The 19878-nt window shown below is 37.6% G+C and overlaps 1 protein-coding gene across 3 annotated transcripts in view; it reads left to right on the top strand.

Annotated features, from left to right (window-relative positions):
* Positions 1-19878, top strand: part of UIMC1 (ubiquitin interaction motif containing 1) — a 140860-nt gene that overhangs the window by 54957 nt on the left and 66025 nt on the right. For 2 of the 3 annotated variants that reach the window (XM_043981649.1, XM_043981650.1), the window contains 3 exons: positions 4168-4292; positions 5263-6378; positions 9365-9429. In XM_043981649.1, the coding sequence (XP_043837584.1) occupies positions 4168-4292; positions 5263-6378; positions 9365-9429 (1306 nt within the window). The remainder of the gene's footprint in view (positions 1-4167; positions 4293-5262; positions 6379-9364; positions 9430-19878) is intronic. The other variant, XM_043981651.1, reaches the window with a different exon arrangement.

The following is a 19878-nucleotide window of genomic DNA, read 5'->3' as shown; positions in this document are numbered from 1 at the left end:
AGGCTAGCCCTGTTGATTAAGATTATCTCATGAATAGGTTGGCTACTTGGGGATGAAATCTTTTGCCACAGAAGCCCATTAAACAAAGAAAAATATAAAACAGACCTTAGTCTTACATGACATCTTCTACCTCTGCCTTAACAATATCAGAATGTTGGAAGGCTAAGAATCACATTTATGTTTGTTTAGATTTGAAAGAGAGGACTTTACTAGAGGAATTGAGTGAATCTTGACATTCTCACTATTAGTGAGACTGTAAGACAAAAGGATGTTGATTCTATGTGCAGTGATGGCTCCAAGACTCATCAGTTGCATAATAGAAGGAGATGGAGAAATTCTATGGGGAACTCTCCAAATTAAATTATATGCTTTTATATTTGGTGGCTACAATGCAAATATGATAAATGTTACAAATATATGGTTTAGGAGTAAGGAATAAGAAGCCAAAGAGTTAGAGACTACACAGAAATCTTAAGACTATCATGAACACCTCTGAGAAAAGAATCATCAGACCATGGATATGGAGAGAAACATAATATCTCCAAAACCAAAATTGATTATATTTTAATAGCTGGGAAGCAACTTAATACTGACATGGAATTCATTCCTGAATTCATTGACTATGTACCATCATACCATTGATTTAGGTTTTTTAAAAAGTTTTTCTGCTTTTGTTTTATTTTTATTAATAGCTTTATTTTTTTTACATTACCTTTAATTTCGAGTATATCTCTCCTATACTCAAAATATCCCTTGTAACACAGAATAAAAAAGAGGGAAAAAGGATCAGTTCAGCAAAACCAATAACAAATGAGTTGTATTTGACATATGTGGAATATTCCTTAACCATAGTTCCTTACCTCTGCAAAGAAGGGAGAGAGGTGCTTGTTCCTGACTCTTGAGTGCGGCCAAACTTGTAGATTTGTTGGAGCAAAGATCAAAACCAGATGAAAAAATAAAGAAAGATGTGGCATGCAATTGAAACAACTCTATCCTAACATGAATCTCAACAAGTTATTGCTACTGAAAAATGGGAAATGGATGAAGGACATCGATAAAAAAAATTTATACAGAAGTTTAATTCATGAAAGTGAGTTGATACAGTGAGGAAAACAGAAGAGCCTAGAAACTGCACCAGTCAATAGCATTTGATCTTCTAGGCAAGCAAAGATAAGGCAGTCAAGGGCAACACTGAATAGTGGGCAGTTAATTATGAGCAGTATTGCCTCAAAAAAACCCAGCAAGAAACAGTGGAGAGAAAAATAACTTTACACTAAATTTGGCAAATGGTTTGTTTAAGCAAGATCATCTATAAAACATTTAAGAATGAAATTGAGGGGCAGCTAGGTGGCGCAGTGGATAGAGCACCTGCCCTGGATTCAGGAGGACCTGAGTTCAAATCCGACCTCAGACACTTAACACTTACTAGCTGTGTGACCCTGGGCAAGTCACTTAACCCAAATTGCCTCACCAAAAAAAAAAAAAAAAGAATGAAATTGAAAGGATGACAGATGAAAAACAGAAAATCCATAAGAATTTTTATATAAAATTGTCTTCATGATCAATGATAGTGGAACCACCACATTTAGACATTATCATATAGTCCACGTTGTGTTACTGGAGAAAGTAGATATGGCATTGGGGAGAACAGAAGATAGAAAAATCAGTTGTACTAGACGAAGAAGGTCCACAAAGGGGGTTCACGTTGAAAGTAAAAAGTTTTGAAGACATTGAGGGATTGATTCCCAAAGTTTATGGAAGAGGGGAAGACACTAAAGGTGCAAAAAAAAAATAAATCTTGAACCTTATTACCAAAAAACCAGCAACCAATAAAATACCCATTACTACTGACTCATGTTTGTATGTTTACATTTGTATAACATTTTAATTTGACTTTATACACAAATTGATAGGGCATCTAGGTGATGCAATAGATAGAGCACTGGGCATGTAATCCGGAAGACTGATCTTCATGAGTTCAAATCTGGTCTCAGGCACTTACCATCTTGTAACCCTGGGCAAGTCACTTAACCCTTTTTGTCTCAGTTCCTCACCTGTGAAATGAACTGGAGCAGGAAATTGCAAGCGAAGAAAATCCTCAAAGATGGGGGTGGTATCTCAAAGAGTGAGACATAAACAATAATAACACTCAGATTGAGGGTGTCCTTGATGAAGACACTAGAAAGGAGATGCAAAGATTTCCAAAATTATACTGCACTAGGTCACATCTTTACAATAACAGCTGACCAAATAAATGATATAAAGAAAAAAAAATCCTACTATACTTTTTTTCATAATTCAGTTTGAGTAATGTTTCCTTAGCATTCATCCTCTGACAAGGTATCTCTCATGTACATGTCAGAATAAACAAGATACATTGAAAGTTAGAACAATAGAGAAAACTACATTCAGCAATGTTATGAAACAAGGGATAGAAACATATGTGTGCTCACCAGAAGTATTCCTCAACATCGTGTTGGATGTGGTAGAATGCCAAATCAGTTCAAACAAAAGCTGTATTCTTTGTGAATCATGAGTTCTTCCAGGTGTTCCTGTTTGTGAATGATAGTGTGCTGGTTTCATGAAGTCTTGAAACATTATAGAGCTTCCTAAATGAAATACATTCATTCAGTGAGATACGTAATTGCTCAAAAGAGTTTGTCCTAAATAGCCACACAAGAAAAAACCAAGTGGATGAAAAATAATTATTTGATTATGCAGTAGGGAAGGAAAGCCTACGGAGCTTGTCTAGTATATTTATCTTGGACATTTACTGCAATGGACAGTGATTTGGGTCTAGAATTGAATAGGAGGAGGAGAGCGGATTGTATTGCCTTTAAGAAACTACCTAAGTTATTTTAATAACCCCAGGCTTTTTCCTAAACAAAGTCCTTTTAATACCAGTGTTCTGGTGATGTTGTATGACTTCAAGTCATGAAATACTGTAGTCTGAATTATTAAAGTAGAATATCATTCAAAGGGCATTGTAGAGGACAGGGATAATCTGTACTACATTGTAAGTGAGGAATTTTGTAGGACAGGTGGCTGTATATAAGATGTCATTAGAGCAGTGTATAACTGGGGGGAAAATGGGCTCATCACACACATTGTGAGAGTAAGAGATAGATAGCCTAAGTGCTTCATTGGTATTCATGGAATATCTAAAGAGCTTGAGGAAAGACTCCAGCACATTGTACTGGAGCACAAATCCAGCACAAGAATTTCCTTTGGCAGATTTTTTTTTATCATCAACAACACAGGTTCAAACATTAATTCAGTATGTACTAGGACCTCCACTAAAGTCTTCCTCGGATACTTATCATTGCTCCCACTTATATGATGCTTTAAGATTTGTAAACTGCTTTACTTATGTTGGCTCATTTGAGTTTCATGACAGCTGTGTGAGAGTTACAATTTTTATCCACATTTTGCAGGTGAGGAAACTGAGGCTGAAAGATTTTGTTGGTTATACAGGGATCACATAGCTAGTAAGTGTCTGAGATAGGATTGAACTCATATATACCTGTTTCAAGTCTATTGTGCTACCTAGCTGCTCTTCATAGCATAAAGGTAAGCCTAGGGAAAACCCCTGAGTTCAAAAAATTCCAGGATATTTTTTTCTTCCTCTATGGTGAATATATAGAATGAATGAAATTTCATAGTAGGAAGGTATTGCTAGGTTGCAATTTACATCATTGGAGGGAAAGAATACACTCATCAGTGACGCCTTCCTTTGAAGTATTGTCAAAAAACCTGAAATCTGGTGGCTCAGACCTTTGGTAATGAACCTTTCCAAAATTAGCTAGGCTGGTCTTCCAGTGACACACAGGCTCCATCTCCAGGATTTTACTTGAAATGTTTCCAACTTTGCTTGTGCTTCATGGGAATAGCTTTTGAGAGCTTGGGGTCAGGTCCATGCTGTGGGACGGCTATTGTTGGAGACTTAAAAACTAAACCTGTGCAAATGTAAAACATGATATAGTGGAGAGAGCTCAGGCCTTGGAGGCACGGACGCCCAGATAGAGTTCTAGACTGAGGGAAAATTGCAGTGTATGTGACTGACTGGATTAGATGATCCCTGAGGTATTGTCCAGCTCCTAATAGTTGGTGATTCCATTCTTTGCATTCAAACAAATACATGATTTGTTTTCCCCCTTTACATTTCAGAGATGACAGAAGAAGAACAGTTTGCTTTGGCTCTGAAAATGAGTGAACAGGAAGCGCAGCAAGTGAATGACCAGGTGGAAGAAGAAGAGGAGCTCTTAAGGAAGGCCATTGCTGAGAGCCTGAATGTAATTATACTTCTCCTTAAAAGTTGTAATGGGGTTGGACAGCTGTATTCTTTCACTCCTTTAATCATAGACTTGTGACTAGAAAGAGTGTAATCTCCAGTATTTTACAGTATTACCTAAAATAACAAGGAATAGTTTATAAATCCATATGAGAAAGAACCCATGAGGCACTGGGAGTGAGCATTATTTGAATTGTTGTTAATTTTTATATGAAAGCATTTACTTGGTAGATTTTTTAGGCTGTTGTAGAAGAATAGAGTCTAATAGTTCATAAAAAGTACTTTCCTACTTTAGTGTGGTATCATGGAAAAGAAAGATTAATAAGACTTGGAGCTAAAAGATCTGTCTGTCTTCATTTATAAACTCTGGTCCTTATTAGTTGTGAGACTGTAGACAAATAATTTAACCTCTCTTAAGTCTCATTTTCCTCTTCTGTTAAATGGGGATAAGAAGTTCCTGCTCCACAGGGTTGTTATGAGGAAAGTCCTTTGCGAACTTTAAAGTTATTAGCTAACATTACTCTCAAAATAAGTGTATTTGGGTATAAAAGACTAAAAAGAATGGGATGCAGGATAGCATTCTCCTGTGAGGAAAGCAGAGAGAGTAAAGATTGGGGTGGGAATTGGTGGAGACAGGGAGATAGGATATAATATGAAGATTAAAAATAAGATTTGGCAGCTTTTCTGAGGATTCAAATTATATTCATATAAATATGTATTAATATATGGATATAAACTCTTTAGTGGGCAAACAAAAATTAAATGGAAAGATATGGAATGTAGTTGGCGATAATAGCATTCCTAAGCCATCATTTATGTCAGTCAACACTGCTTATGGAAGAAAGATTGAGCGTCCAGATGTTGGAGAGGAAGAACTTATTATAGGGGCAGTATTCTCCACTTAAAAAAATGTTTTTCCTCATGTGCATCTATATTAATAATTTTATGGTGGGTGGGGTAACTTGTTTCAGAGTTGCCAGCCTTCTGATTCTTCTCCTGCAAGACCTGCACAGTACCACCAAGAGAAACCAGTGGTTTCTGAGACTCCCGAATGCTTGTTTCCTTGTCCTGAATCTCCACACTCATCTGTCCCATCCCTGTCACAGGGATCTCAGTCAGAACAGACAGAAATGCCTAAAAGCCCTCTTGTGATGCTGAAGAGGTTAAGTCAAGAAATAGTTGAAAACTCATTATCAGGCATAATCTTATCTCAAGAAAAGAGCCAATGTTCGCTTAAATCCAATGAAGCACCTTCCTCACCCATGTTAAGTGACTCTAGTGATAATTTATCAAGTCCTCCTTGTAAAAAACAATTTGTCCTGAGTCCTACCTTTTCTCGAGTACCTATAGGAACGTGGCAGCTGGTACCTCGAAAATTGTTTGCAGACTCATGTGTTAGCCAAGAAGAGGAAATGGAGGAAAGAGAGAAGTGTTTGGATCACACTGGAAACTTGGAGGTGCAGCCAGTCGTTGGCAGTCCAGGAACTGGGGATAAACTTAACCAGGCAGTTGTTGAGAGTAAGAGCTCTAACCTTTTTGATGGTGGGACTAGCCAGTGGGCTGAGGATACAAAGTATAAACAGCCTAAAGAAAATAGTAAACTAGGCTGTGGTTCTTTCATGGCTACACAAGGGAAAGAAAAGACATTTCAACCCTGCCTCCCTAATGCAATTGATGCTAAGTTTCTGCGGGAGGAAATTGGAAGCCGTGTACACTATTACTGGGGCATTCCATTCTGTCCTGCTGGAGTGGACCCTACCCTGTTTACTAAGATTATTCTGTGTCAGCTAGAGGTTTATCAGAAAAGCCTGAAATTGGCTCAGAGGCATCTTTTGCAGAAAAAAGAGTTTGGAGACCCAGTATTGCCCAGCTCTTATTCCCTGTCGCAAAAGGATCATGATGCAGGAAAGCAAGTCAAAGGAGTAACTGAAGCTACCACAGAAGAGATAGGAAATAACAGAGAAGCAAGGAAAGAATTACGGGCATCCACCTTGCGCCAAAAAAGTAAGAATACCTACAGGAGTCCATTGGAGAATTTGAAAGAAAAGCCTTTGTTAGAGGAAAAACCAACAACCAGTCATCATCAGGTAAGTATCAGGAATGTTAGGGTATTTTACCTGCAGATGAGTAGGAAAATGGACTACCTTTAACACATCACTTTATCCCTTAAAAGGGACTAGAAACCTAGTATTGTTAAATTAGCTGAGACTTATCACTTCTTTGGGAGTCACTCACTGTCTTTATCAGCTTGTTTCATAGAGTCTGGAAAGATTCCTGGAAAGGAAGTGAAGTCTTCTTCCTTCATATCTTATTCCCAGAGTTCTCTGGGTACTATAGAATCATAGAACCTGAGAGTTGGAAGGGACCTTACCGGTCATCTGGTCCAACTTGTATCCAAGGAGTCTTCCCTCTACAGTATGCTTACCAAGTGGTCAATCCAGCCACTGCTAGAAGACACTTTTTTTTCTTCCAGAAGGGAAGTTTAGATATGATAAGATGTGTTAATTGATAATACTCTGGAACCCAGAGATATCCCTTTAAAGGAATATATTAACTCCAGAATAGTCAACACTTAATGATTTATTGTCATTCGCATTGCTGGCTTGGGGAAAAAAACACACTAGGGGCTTGAGTGCTGAGGAGAGCAGATTAGTTGCAACTTGTTTGGTCTAAAGGCAAGAATAGAGCAGTAACCTTTGAACAACTACAAAAGTATTGGAGAGCCAATACTTTTTTTTTTTTTTTAGAATTTTTCTGGCTTGAAGAGCAGAAAAGTTTTATGAGCTATAGGGTAGTAGAACAGTATAGGATTTCAAATGGAAAGATCTGGGTTGAAGTCTAGTTCTCTTATTTCTTTGATAGATGACCTTAGACAAGCCATTTCCTTTTTTAATTTCAATTTTGTTATCTTCATAATGTTGGAGTTTGGATTACATTGATCTCAGAAGCCCCTTGCAGCCCTAACATTCTGTAAGTGACAGTGGCAGGCAGAATTCCATTTTCTCCATTTGTCTTAATTTTTTTAACTGAGGGTGTGATGGAATATTAGAGAAATGGGTAACATAACTTTCTATACCTTCTCTGGATTTTTCCATTTTTAGAGCTGAGTGTTTCACAGAGGGAGGAAGGACTTTATGGTGGTTAGCACTATCAAGCACTTACCAGTGAGCATGTGCTTTTAATGGGGAGAGGCCACATTTGGTCCTCCTTAATGGAAAATTGTAGAGATGGTAGAAAAACAAAGTAGTGAAAAGTGAGGTGACAGTCCTCAGAAAACAAAGTGGTCTCCAGGTAAATCTAATCTATGCAAATTTTGGAAAGTTTTTCGAATGAGAGAGAAATTGGTTGTAAAGTAACATAATCAGCTATTGATTGACAAAGATAGATTTTTTCTGGGAAAGGACTCATGGAAATTGATGGGGCAGAATCTGACTTTGGAAAGAAAAGCTTGATGATGTTGTGGGTCCTGCAGAAGAGCAGCCAGGCTGTTTTACCATGGTCATCCAGAACACTGTTCTTATGGGGGGAAACTTCTCTGTCATTAGGGTTTTGCATTCTTTCTGCCATAATACAATGTTAGATAGACACTAGATGTCAGTGTTGTTTCTCTTTTTTCTTTTCCTTCTGTGGGGTAGAACATCATTTTGTTACTCCCAAGTTTAAACAGATAGTCAAGTGCAGTATTTATTGCTCTCATATTTTCATTTTTTTACAGTTTTTTTCTCTCTCATTTTCCTGATGACTTCACTCCTGGATCATTGTATAACTATGTTCTCTGTAACTGAAAGTTCAATTTTTATTCCTGTTTTGAATGTACTTAATCATTTACATGAAGGATAAAAAGATACCTAGTGTGTTGTGTTACTTGTGTTCTGGTAGGTGATTTGGTCATCTTTCACTAAGCAGCTGAGTTGTAGCAGAGCCCCTTGTCATTAGTGTTCCCTGATCTTGTTCCTGTGGCTTCTTCCTATATACCTGTATTCAGTGAATTTATGTTAATCTGGTTTTACTTTTAATCAAAGAAAATAGCATTTTTGCCTGTCTTCTCCCCCATCTTCCTATACCTCTTAAAAAGTCATGGGAGGGGGCAGCTAGGCGACACAGCAGATAAAGCACCGGCCCTGGATTCAGGAGGACCTGAGTTCAAATCTGACCGTAGACACTTGACACTTACTAGCTGTGTGACCCTGGGTACTCATTGCCCAGCCAAAAAAAAAAAGTTATGGGAGTCCACAGGGTCATCTATTAAAAGGCCAAGTCATTTTTATAATACTCTAGACAAATAAGTAGTTACTGAGCTTTTGGTCAAACCCTTCAAGTGATGGGGAGCCCACTAACTCACAATGAGGAAGCTTATTCCATTTTCAGACAGTTAAGATTTTTAGAAAATTCTTTGTTTTGAGAAAAAAATGTGCCTCAATAACTTCAACCCATGGTTCCTGGTTCTTTCCTCTGGAGCCAAGCTCTTCTCCAAATGATAACTTTAGATATTTGAAGATAGCCATCATGTTTCATTATTATTTCTCCTTCCCTCAAAATAAAAATCTTTCTCCAGACCAAAGATCTCTAGTTCTTTCACCTCCTCATGATGTGCTGGAAACATAGTAGGGAGTGAGATACTCAGTTCCTATAGTAAATAGTTTTTGTACATGTGAGTGATTTCCAGACCCTTCACCATCCTGATAACCTTCCTTTGGTCAAGCTTTGGTTTTGTCATTTTCCTTCTTAAAATGAAGTGCTTAGGACTGAGCACAATATTCCAGACATCTGACCACATACACAAAAGTGAGACATCAGAACCATAGTGACAGACTGTACATTAACTTGCAATATTTCTAGACTCTTATAGATGTTCTGTTTTAGCTCTATTGTATACAAAGTGCTTAAAATATCTCATTTGTAAGCCAAATTGAAAATTAGCTCCTAATTCACTATTCACTTTAAGAGTTATACTTTATATATAATTTTCTTTTCCTGTTTGCTTGGTGGTAGGGCTGAAAAACAAAATGAAGGAATGGAGAAAAACCAGTTTGACTGTATATACATATTAAATTACTGTCCATTTCATTGCAGAATTCCCAGGTCTTATTTGCTGAGGATATACCTGAAGAGGATGAAGTTATGACGATTACATCAAGGTGAGATTATATCTGACTTGTGTTGCTTTAGGGCTGAGTTCTCTACTCACAGCAATAATTGGAAGATGTACTGCACAAGTGGGGTAAGACAAAGAAAATTGCCATTGTGCTTCTGGTATTTTCATTGTAAACTTTATACGAAATTTAAGTCAGTTCAGTGAAATTGACTCAATTGAGTACCATTCACATTGAAGGTGTTCTGCTGGGTTCTTTCGGGGGTCATAAAAATGGGATACGCATAGTCGCTGCTCTCAAGGAATTTACAGTTTAAATGTATGTGTAGGAGTATCTGTTTTGAGGGGAGAGAGGGTCAGGATAAGACAAGTACACAAGTTGAAGTCAACATACTGACTTAATATTAAGCACTTACTATGTACCAGACACTGTGCCAAATTCCTGACAATACAAAAAAAGGCAAAAATATTCCCTAATCTCAAAATACTCATTATAATGGGGGAGCCAGGATGCAAACAACTATATGCAGATAAGATATTTAATCTCAGAAGAATGGCATAGGAATGACTTCCTGTAGAATGTGGGATTTTAGCTGAGACCTGAAGGGAGCCACCAGGAAGCAGAGATGAGGAGGGAGAGAGTTCCCCACTAGAGAGAGAGCCAGAGGAAATGCATGTAGAGATGGAGTGTCTTGCAACATGAACTACAAGAAGACTAGTGTGAAGGGGGAGTCAAATGTTAAGAAGACTAGAGCTAGGAAGGATCAGGTTTTGAAGGGCTTTTTAAAACAATTTGGTGGTGTTAGAAGAGTTAAAACAGAAAGAAAATTCTAGACCAATTTCACTAATGAATGTGGATACAAAAATCCTAAATAAATTATTACCTAGGAGACTATTGCAATATATCATAAAGTTTGTACATTGACCAAGTGGGATTTATACCAGGAATGTGGAGCTTGTTTTAATATTAGGAAAACTACTGACTTAATTGATTATAACAAAATCAACAAAAATCATGATTATATTAATAGATGCAGAAAAAGCTTTTGACAAAATATAGCATTCATTCTAATTAAAAACACTTGAAAGAGGCAGCTAGATGGCGCAGTGGATAAAGCACTGGCCTTGGATTCAGGAGGACCTGAGTTCAAATCCAGCCTCAGACACTTGACACTTACTAGCTGTGTGACCTTGGGCAAGTCACTTAACCCTCACTGCCCTGCAAAAAAGTAAAACAAAAAACAAAAAAACCCCAACAACACTTGAAAGCATAGGTATATATGGATTTTTCCTTAAAATTATAAGATGCGGGGGCAGCTAGGTGGCGCAGTGGATAGAGCACCAGCCCTAGAGTCAGGAGTACCTGAGTTCAAATCCGGCCTCAGACACTTAACACTTGCTAGCTGTGTGACCCTGGGCAAGTCACTTAACCCCAGTTGCCTCATTAAAAACAAAAACCAAAAAAATTATAAGATGCATAAACCTAAAAGGGGCAGGTGGTGCAGTGGATAGGTGGATAGAACACTGGACCTGGAGTCAGGAAGACTTGTGTTCTAATCCAGTTTTAAACACTTACTGTTTATTTATTAAGCTGACCCTGAACAAGTCAGTTAGCCCTGTTTACTTCTGTTTCCTCACCTATAAAATGAGCTGGAAAAGGAAATGGAAAATCACTCCACTATCTTTTTCAAGAAAACCCCAAATGGGGTCATGAAGAGTTGGACAGGACTGAAATGACTGAACATCAATAATCTACCTAAAATTGTCAGCGGGCATTATCTGTATTGGAGATAAGCTAGAAGTCTTCCTAATAAGATTAGGAATGAAACAAAAGATACTTATTATCACCAATATTATTCATTATTGTTCTAGAAATGCCATCGATTGCAATAAGAGAAGAAAAATAAATTGAAGGAATCAAAATGAACAGTGAGGAAATAAAACTCTCTCTCTCTCTCTCTCTTTTTTTTTTTGGTGAGGCAATTGGGGTTAAGTGACTTGCCCAGGGTCACACAGCTAGTAAGTGTTAAGTGTCTGAGGCCAGATTTGAACTCAGGTACTCCTGACTCCAGGGCTGGTGCTTTATCCACTGCACCACCTAGCTGCCCCAAAACTATCTCTTTTGCAGATAAGATGGTATACTTGGGAAATCCTAGAGATTCAACTAAAAATTAGTTGAACCAGTCCTTTTTATAAAAGTAGAAGGAGATAAAATAAACCCACATAAATAATTAGGATTTCTGTATATCATTAACAAAAGATATATTTCATTTAAATAACCATAGAACAATATAAAATACTTGGGAGTGTACCTGCCAAGACAAACTCAGGAACTATATGAACATAATTGTAAAATACTTTTATACAAATAAAGTCAGCTTTAAGTAATTAGCGAAATACTAATTGTTCATGATGGGCTAAGCTAATATAATAAAAATGACAATGCTACCTAAACTAATCTACTTATTCTGTGCTATCCCAGTCAAACTACCAAAAAATATTTCGAGCTGAAAAAAACAATAAAATGCATTTGAAAGAACAAGAAGTCAAGAATATCAAAGGAATTAATGGAAAAAATGTAAAGAAAAGAAGTCTAATAGTACCAGATATTAAACTGTATTAAAAAGTAATTATCAACTATCTAGTACTGGCTAAGAAATAGAATGGTGGATCAATGAAATAGTTATACAATACACAGTAGTACATGATTATAGTAACATTTAATGTAAAGATCTAAGCTTTTGGGATGAGAACTCACTATTTGGAAAAACAGAAAGTAGTTTGGCAGAAACTAGGTATAGAATGATATCTTGTACCATTTACCAAGATAAGGTCAAAATGGATACATGACCTGGACATAAAGGGAGCTATCATAAGTAAATTAGAAGAGTATGTAATATATTATTTATCAGATTTGTGGATAGGATAAGAATTTATGAATAAATAAGAGATAGCATTGTGGGATGTAAAGTGGATAATTTTGATTACATTAAATTTAAAAAGTTTTGTACAAATAAAATCAGTGTAGCCAAGATTAGAAAGAAAGCATAAAATTCAGGAAAAAATTTGTGGACAGTTTGTTGGATAAAGGCCTCATATCTGAAATATATAGAGAACTGAGTCAAATGTATAAGAATATCATTTCCCAATTGATAGTCAAATGATATGAGCAGGCATTTTTTTTGATAGAAGAAATCAAAGCTTATATAGTCATATGAAGAAAATGCTCTTCATTTGTTGTTGTTGTTGAGTCATTTTAGTAGTGTCTGACTCTTCATGATCCCATTTGCAGTTTTCTTGACAAAGATTCTGGAGTGGTTTGCCATTTTCTTCTCCAGCCCTCTTTACAAATGAGGAACTGAGGCAAACAGGGTTAAGTGACTTGCTCAGGGTTACACAGCTAGTAAATGTCTGAGGTCTGATTTGAACTCAGGTTTTCCTGATTCCATGCTTGGTGCTTGATCCACTGCGCCACCTAGCTGTCTTCATTGATAAGAGAAATGCAAATTAAAACAATTCTTAGGTACTACCTCACACCTATGAGAGTGTCAAATATAACAAAGGAAAATGTTGGATGTTGGAGGGGATGTGGGAAAACTGGGCCACTAATTCACTGTTGGTGGAGTTGTGAACAGATCCAACTGTTCCGAAAAGCAATTTGGAACTATGCCCAAATGCTATCAAACTGTGCATACCCTTTTTTCTTTTTGGCAGGGCAATTGGGGTTAAATGACTTGCCCAGGGTCACACAGCTAGTAAGTGTTAAGTGTCTGAAGCTGGATTTGAATTCAGGTCCTCCTGAATCCAGGGCCAGTGCTCTATCCACTGTGCCACCTAGCTGTCCCGCATACCCTTTTTTAAAATTAATTTTAAAATTATTTTCTAGTTACATGTAAAGATAGTTTTCAACATTTGTTTTTATAAAATTTTGAGTTCCAAATTTTTCTCCCTCCCTCCCCCCTCCCCAAGACAGAAAGCAATCTGATATAGGTTATATATATATACAATCACGTTAAACATATTTCTGCCTTAGTCATGTTTTGAAAAAAATTGGAACTAAAGGGGAAAAACCTCAAAAAAGAAAAAAAAAGTAGAAGCAGTATGGTTCAATCTGCATTCAGATTCTACAGTGTTTTTTTTTGGATGTAGAGAGCATTTTTCATCATGGGTCCTTTAGAATTGTCTTGCTGAGAAGAGCTAAGTCTATCACAGTTGATGATCACACAATGTTGCTGTTACTGTGTACAATGTTCTCCTGGTTCTGCTTACCTCACTCAGCATCAGTTTACTTAAGTTTTTCCAGGTTTTTTTTTTGAAATCTACCTGCTCATCATTTCTTATAGCACAATAGTATTCTATTACATTCATATACCACAACTTGTTCAGCTATTTCCCGGTTGATGGGCATCCCTTCAATTTCCAGTTCTTTGCCACCACAGAGAGAGCTGCTATAAATATTTTTGAACATGTGGGTCCTTTTCCCTTTTTCATGATCTCTTTGGGATAGTAGTGGTATTAGTAGTGGTATTACTGGGTCAAAGGGTATATGAATACCCTTTAATCCAGCAATATCACTGCTAGGTTTATATCCCAAAGACATCCCAAAAAAGAGAAAAAAGGCCTATTTACACAGAAATATTTATAGTAGCTCTTTTTGTGGTGGCTGAGAATTGGAAATGAAAGGGATGCTCATCAATTGGAATGGCTGAACAAGCTGTGGTATATGATTGTAGTGTAATATTATTGTGTTATAAGAAATGATAAACAGGATAATTTCAGAAAAACCTGGAAAGAATTACATGAATTGATGCATAGTAAAGTGAACAGAACCAAGAGAACAATGTGCACAGTGACAGCAATATTGTTCAATGAAGAATTGTAAATGACTTAACTGTTCTCAGCAATACAGTGATCCAAGACAATCCCAAAGGACTAATGATGAAGTATACTATCCACCTCCAAAGAAAGAACTGATATTGATTGAACACAGACTGAAGTATACTATTTTCCCTTTATTTCTTTCACTTGAGTTTTCTTGTACAGAATGACTAATATGGTAATGCTTTACATAATTGCACGTGTATAACCTATATCTGATTGCTTAGTGCCTCAAGGAAAGGGAGGGGAAGGGAATGAAAGAGGGATAGAATTTGGAACTCAGAATTTTATTTTATTTTATTTTTTCTTTTAGTGAGGCAATTGGGGTTAAGTGACTTGCCCAGGGTCACACAGCTAGTAAGTGTTAAGTGTCTGAGGCCAGATTTGAACTCAGGTACTCCTGACTCCAGGGCTGGTGCTCTATCCACTGTGCCACCTAGCTGCCCTGATACAGAAAGTTTTCAATCTTATTATTTAAAAAAAAATTTTTTTTTAATTAAATTTTTTTTAGTGAGGCAATGGGGGGTTAAGTGACTTGCTCAGGGTCACACAGCTAGTAAGTGTCAAGTGTCTGAGGCCAGATTTGAACTCAGGTACTCCTGACTCCAGGGCTGGTGCTCTATCCACTGTGCCACCTAGCTGCCCTGATACAGAAAGTTTTCAATCTTATTATTTAAAAAAAAATTTTTTTTAATTAAATTTTTTTTAGTGAGGCAATGGGGGGTTAAGTGACTTGCTCAGGGTCACACAGCTAGTAAGTGTCAAGTGTCTGAGGCCGGATTTGAACTCAGGTCTTCCTGACTCCAGGACCAGTGCTCTATCCACTGAGCCACCTAGCTGCCCCCTCAGAATTTTAAATAAAAATGTTTATTATTAAAAAACAACAACTCCGAGTTAGCATCTCACACCTATCAGAGTAGTTAAAATGATAGAAGGGGAAAATGACACATGTTGGAGGGAATGTGGAAAAATTGGAACACTAAAGCACTATTGGTGGAATTGTGAACTAATACAACCATTTTGTAGAGTAATTTGTAATTATGCCCAAAGAATTATAAAACTGTGTATATACCCTTTGACCCAGCAGTACCACTATTAATGTCTATTTCCCCAGGTGATAAGGGAAAAAGGAAAAGAATGCCTAAGTTCTAAAATATTTATAGCAGCTCTCTTTGTGGTAGCAAAGAACTGGAAATTGAGGGGATGCCCATCGATTGGGGAATGGCCGAGTAGGTTGTGGTGATATGTGATGTAAGAAATGATGAGCAGGTTGATTTTAGAAAAACGTGGAAAGACTTGCATGAAATAATGCAGAGTGAAATGAAAACCAAGAGAATATTGTATAACAGCAGTATTGTTTGAAAAGTCACTGAATGACTAAGCTATTCTGAGTAATATGAACATTCAGATCCACTGTGAAGGCCTTATAAAGGAAAATGCTATCCACCTTCAGAGAAAGAACTGATGTATGGAAGTATATATTGTATGGTTCCATATATATATATATACACACACACACACACACACACACACACACACACACACACACACACACACACACACACACACACACACACATATATATGAAAGGTCTCTCAAATGTTGGCCTTCTCTAATGTGGGGTTGGGAGGGAGGGGAAGGGACAACTTGGAACTCAAAATATAACTAAATAAATTTTAAAAAGAAAAAACAGGATATTATATTGATCTTTGAAGTAATTGAGTACACTGGAGTCAGTTTGTGGAATAGGTGAGTGACACACTGAGACCTGTCCTTTAGGAATATTGCTTTGGTTGTAGAGTGGAGAATTAATTAGGCTGGGGTGAGACTTGAGGCAGGGAAATTAACTAGAAAGACATTGCAAGAATCTAGGCAGCAGTTACAATGGTCTTCATATCTCAGAATTTTGATCTGGAAGGAATCTTAGACATCATCTAGCCTAAATCCTTCATTTTACAGTTGAGGAACTGGTTCAGGAGTTTAGATCGCCTTGGTTAATAAGTAGTAGAGAAGGGATTCAGACTCTGGAATTTCAGTGCCAAATCTTTCTGCTGCTTAAGAAACTTCAGTGATTTTTTAAGCACCTTTCATACTTGGTTCCATCATAATCTAGCCAACCTAATTTTCATCTACTTCTTTATATATGTCCTTTTACAGTCTGGAATTTTTCTTCCCTCCCCCCAATGCATTTTTTTTTCTGATAAAAGTATTTTTTTCCCAGTTACATGTAAAGATAGTTCTCAACATTTTACAAGCTTAACATTTCAGATTTTTCTCCCTCCCTCCCCTTGCTCCCCCCTCCCCTAGACAGCAGGTAATATGATAATAGGTTTTTTATATATATATAATAACATTAAACATATTTCTGCATTAGTCATGTTATAAGAGAAAAATCAGAGCAATGAGGAAAAACCTCAAAATAGAAAAACAACAGCACCCAAAACAAAAGAAATAGTATGGTCCAATCAGCAGCTATACTCCGCGGTTCTTTTTTTTTTTGGCTGGATTTGGAGATCCTCTTCCATCACGAGTCCCCTGGAACTCTTCTGTACCATTGCCCCCAATGCCCCCAATGTATAGAAATACACACAGCAGAATAAAGAAAAAGGATGCTATATAAAACTGAATGTTCCATTTTATATGACTTGCTTTGAGAAGAATATAATCAATTCTACATATAACTTTGAAAATTTTTCTGCTCATCTGGGTTTTTTTTTCTGAATTTCTGTGCATAATTAAGAGTATTTCATTAGCCTTTTTTGTTTTTAGTGGCTATGTTATTTTGTTTTGTTTTACGGGGCAATGGGGTTAAATGACTTGCCCAGGGTCACACAGCTAGTAAGTGTCAAGTGTCTGAGGCTGGATTTGAACTCAGGAACTCCTGAATCCAGGGCTGGTGCTTTATCCACTGCCCCACCTAGCCGCCCCAGAAGAGACTTTTTTGGGCGGGGCAATTAGGGTTTAAGTGACTTGCCCAGGGTTACACAGTGCTTTTAGCCACTGTGCCACCTAGCTGCCCCTTAGTGGCTATGTTATTAACCCTGGGACTCCTGCCCCCGTGTTCTCTCCTAATTAAAAACTTGGAGAAAGAAAGAGCAAAAAACCATCCTTTTTATACAAATAAGTATAACAAGCAAAATGAATCCACATAGTTGTCCAAGTCCAGAAATTCATGTCTCTTTCTGCATCTTGAGTCCTATGGCTGCCTGTCTGGTGGGTAATTATCTTATCATGTGTCCTCTGGAGAAATGGGACATCATTGCATTGAGAATTCTTAAATCTTTCAAAAATTAATTTTCTTTATAATGTCACTGTCCTTATATATAATTAGACCATGATTCTGCTCACTTAACCCTGCTTCAATTCACTCTACCCAGGATTCTCTTCGATCATTTATTTCATCATTTCTTATAATGTAATAGTATTAGATTCAGATACCACGATTTGTTCAGCTATTCTCTAGTTGTTGAAGGACCCCTTTTTTGGTCGTTTTCCAGTTGTGTCCAACTGTTCATGACTCCATTTGGGGTTTTCTAGGCAGAGATACTGGAGTGGTTTGTCATTTCCTTCTTCAGGTCATTTTACAGATGAGGAACTGAGTCAAACAGAGTTAAGTGACTTACCCAGGATCACATAGCTAGTAAGCATCTGAGGCCATATTTAAACTCAGGAAGATGAGTCTTTTGACTTTTAGGCCTGGTACTCTATGCACTGTGCCATTTCTTAGTTTTTTCTTCCATTTTTACCCCTTTCCTTTCTGGGAAGTTTGTCTTGTTTGTAGCTGTTCCTTGCCTCCTTCTTCTTCTCCTCCTCCTCCTCCTCCTTTTTCCTTCTCCTCTTCCTTCCTCCTCCTCCTCCTCCTCCTCCTTCTCCTCTTTCTCCTCCTCCTTCTCCTCCTCCTCCTCCTTTTTCCTTCTCCTCTTCCTTCCTCCTCCTCCTCCTCCTCCTTCCTTCTCCTCCTCCTTCCTTCTTCTTTCTTCTTCCAGGGCAATGAGAGTTAAGTGACTTGCCCAGGGTCACACAGCTAGTAAGTGTCAGGTGTCTGAGGCCAGATTTGAACTCAGGTCCTCCCGAATCCAGGGCCAGTGCTTTATCCACTGTGCCACCTAGCTGCTCTCTATTCCTTGCCTTCTAATGGTAGAAAGTGAAGAGGAATGAAGAAGCCTCTTGATGACGGTGAAAGAGGAGAATGGAAAAGGTTGGCTTGAAGCTTAATATTTAAAAAAAACCAAAAAAACCAAACCCTAAGATCTTTGCAACTAGTCCCATCACTTACTGGGAAATGGAGAAAAAAATGGAAGTGGTATCAGATTTTATGTTTTTGGGCTCAAAGATCACTGCAGACAGTGACTGCAGCCATGAGTTAAAAGATGCTCATTTTTTGGTAGGAAAGCTATGGCAAATCTGGACAGCATACTAAAAATTAGAGGCATCACCTTGCTCACAAAGGTCCATATGGTCAAAGCTATGGTTTTTCCAATAGCAATATATGGCTGTGAAATTTGGAAAGCTGAGTGCCTGCACAATTGATGCTTTTGAATTGTGGTGTTGGAGAAAACTTTTGAGAGTCCTTTGGACAGCAAGGAGAGCAAATCAGTTGATGCTTAAAGAAGTTAATTCAGGCTATTCACTGGAAGGTCAAATACTGAAGCTGAACTGTAAATACTTTAGCTACATAATGAGAAGATGAGATTTATTGGAAAAGACCCTGGTGTTGGGAAAGATTGAAGGCAAAAGGAAAAGAGGCCCGCAGATGATGCGATAGATGGTGTTATGGAAACAACATGAACTTAGACTTTAAGAGAGAGTTAAAGATTGAAGGGTCTGGTGTGCTGTAGTCCATGGGGACATGAAGAGTTGAACACGACTGAACTACATTCCTTGCCTAGTTTTATTTCCCTCTCCCTATCTGTGCGCTTTTGAGTTTTCTATTTTCTACACCAAAGTATATGTGTGTGTGTGTTTTGTTTGTTTGGTTTTTTTGGGGGCAGGGCAATGAGGGTTAAGTGACTTGCCCAGAGTCACACAGCTAGTAAGTGTCAAGTGTCTGAGATCACATTTGAACTCAGGTCCTCCTGAATCCAGGGCCCGTGCTTTATCCACTGTGCCACCTAGCTGCCTCCTTGTGTGTATGTGTTCTTATTAATCCTCTATTGTCCATTTCAGACAGGAGTGAGGCTCATCTGAGGCCTATTTCCCTAACCCACCTTTTTCCTCCATGTTTGTATATTCTTGTCATAAACCCTAATTATGAGAATAAATAGCAAGTTCTACCCTCTTCATCATTTCTGTACCAATTTATTCTTTTTTACTTTCCTTTCTCATGTTCCTCTTCAAACCCTCAGGACATGAACAACCACCTCTAGGGCCTTTGTTTTTATTATTTAATTCATTACTTTACTACTTTTTGAGGAATTTGAGATTTGGAAGGGATATTTGTTTCTCTTTCCCCTTTTAAAATGTTACACTATGTTATCATGCAGCTCCTTTTAGTTGCTCAAATAATTTTGGTTTTCTAGGTTTTCTCTGGACTCTTTGTGTTTGTATTTCAAAGTTCTTACTTAGCTCTGGCATTCTCATCAGAAATGCTTCAAAGTCTTCCATTAAAAGTTCCATT

The sequence above is a fragment of the Dromiciops gliroides genome, chromosome 2, assembly GCF_019393635.1.
Source record: "Dromiciops gliroides isolate mDroGli1 chromosome 2, mDroGli1.pri, whole genome shotgun sequence".
NCBI lineage: Eukaryota > Metazoa > Chordata > Mammalia > Microbiotheria > Microbiotheriidae > Dromiciops > Dromiciops gliroides.
Note: the sequence above shows the minus strand (reverse complement) of the source record. Positions and strands in the feature narration are given on the sequence as shown.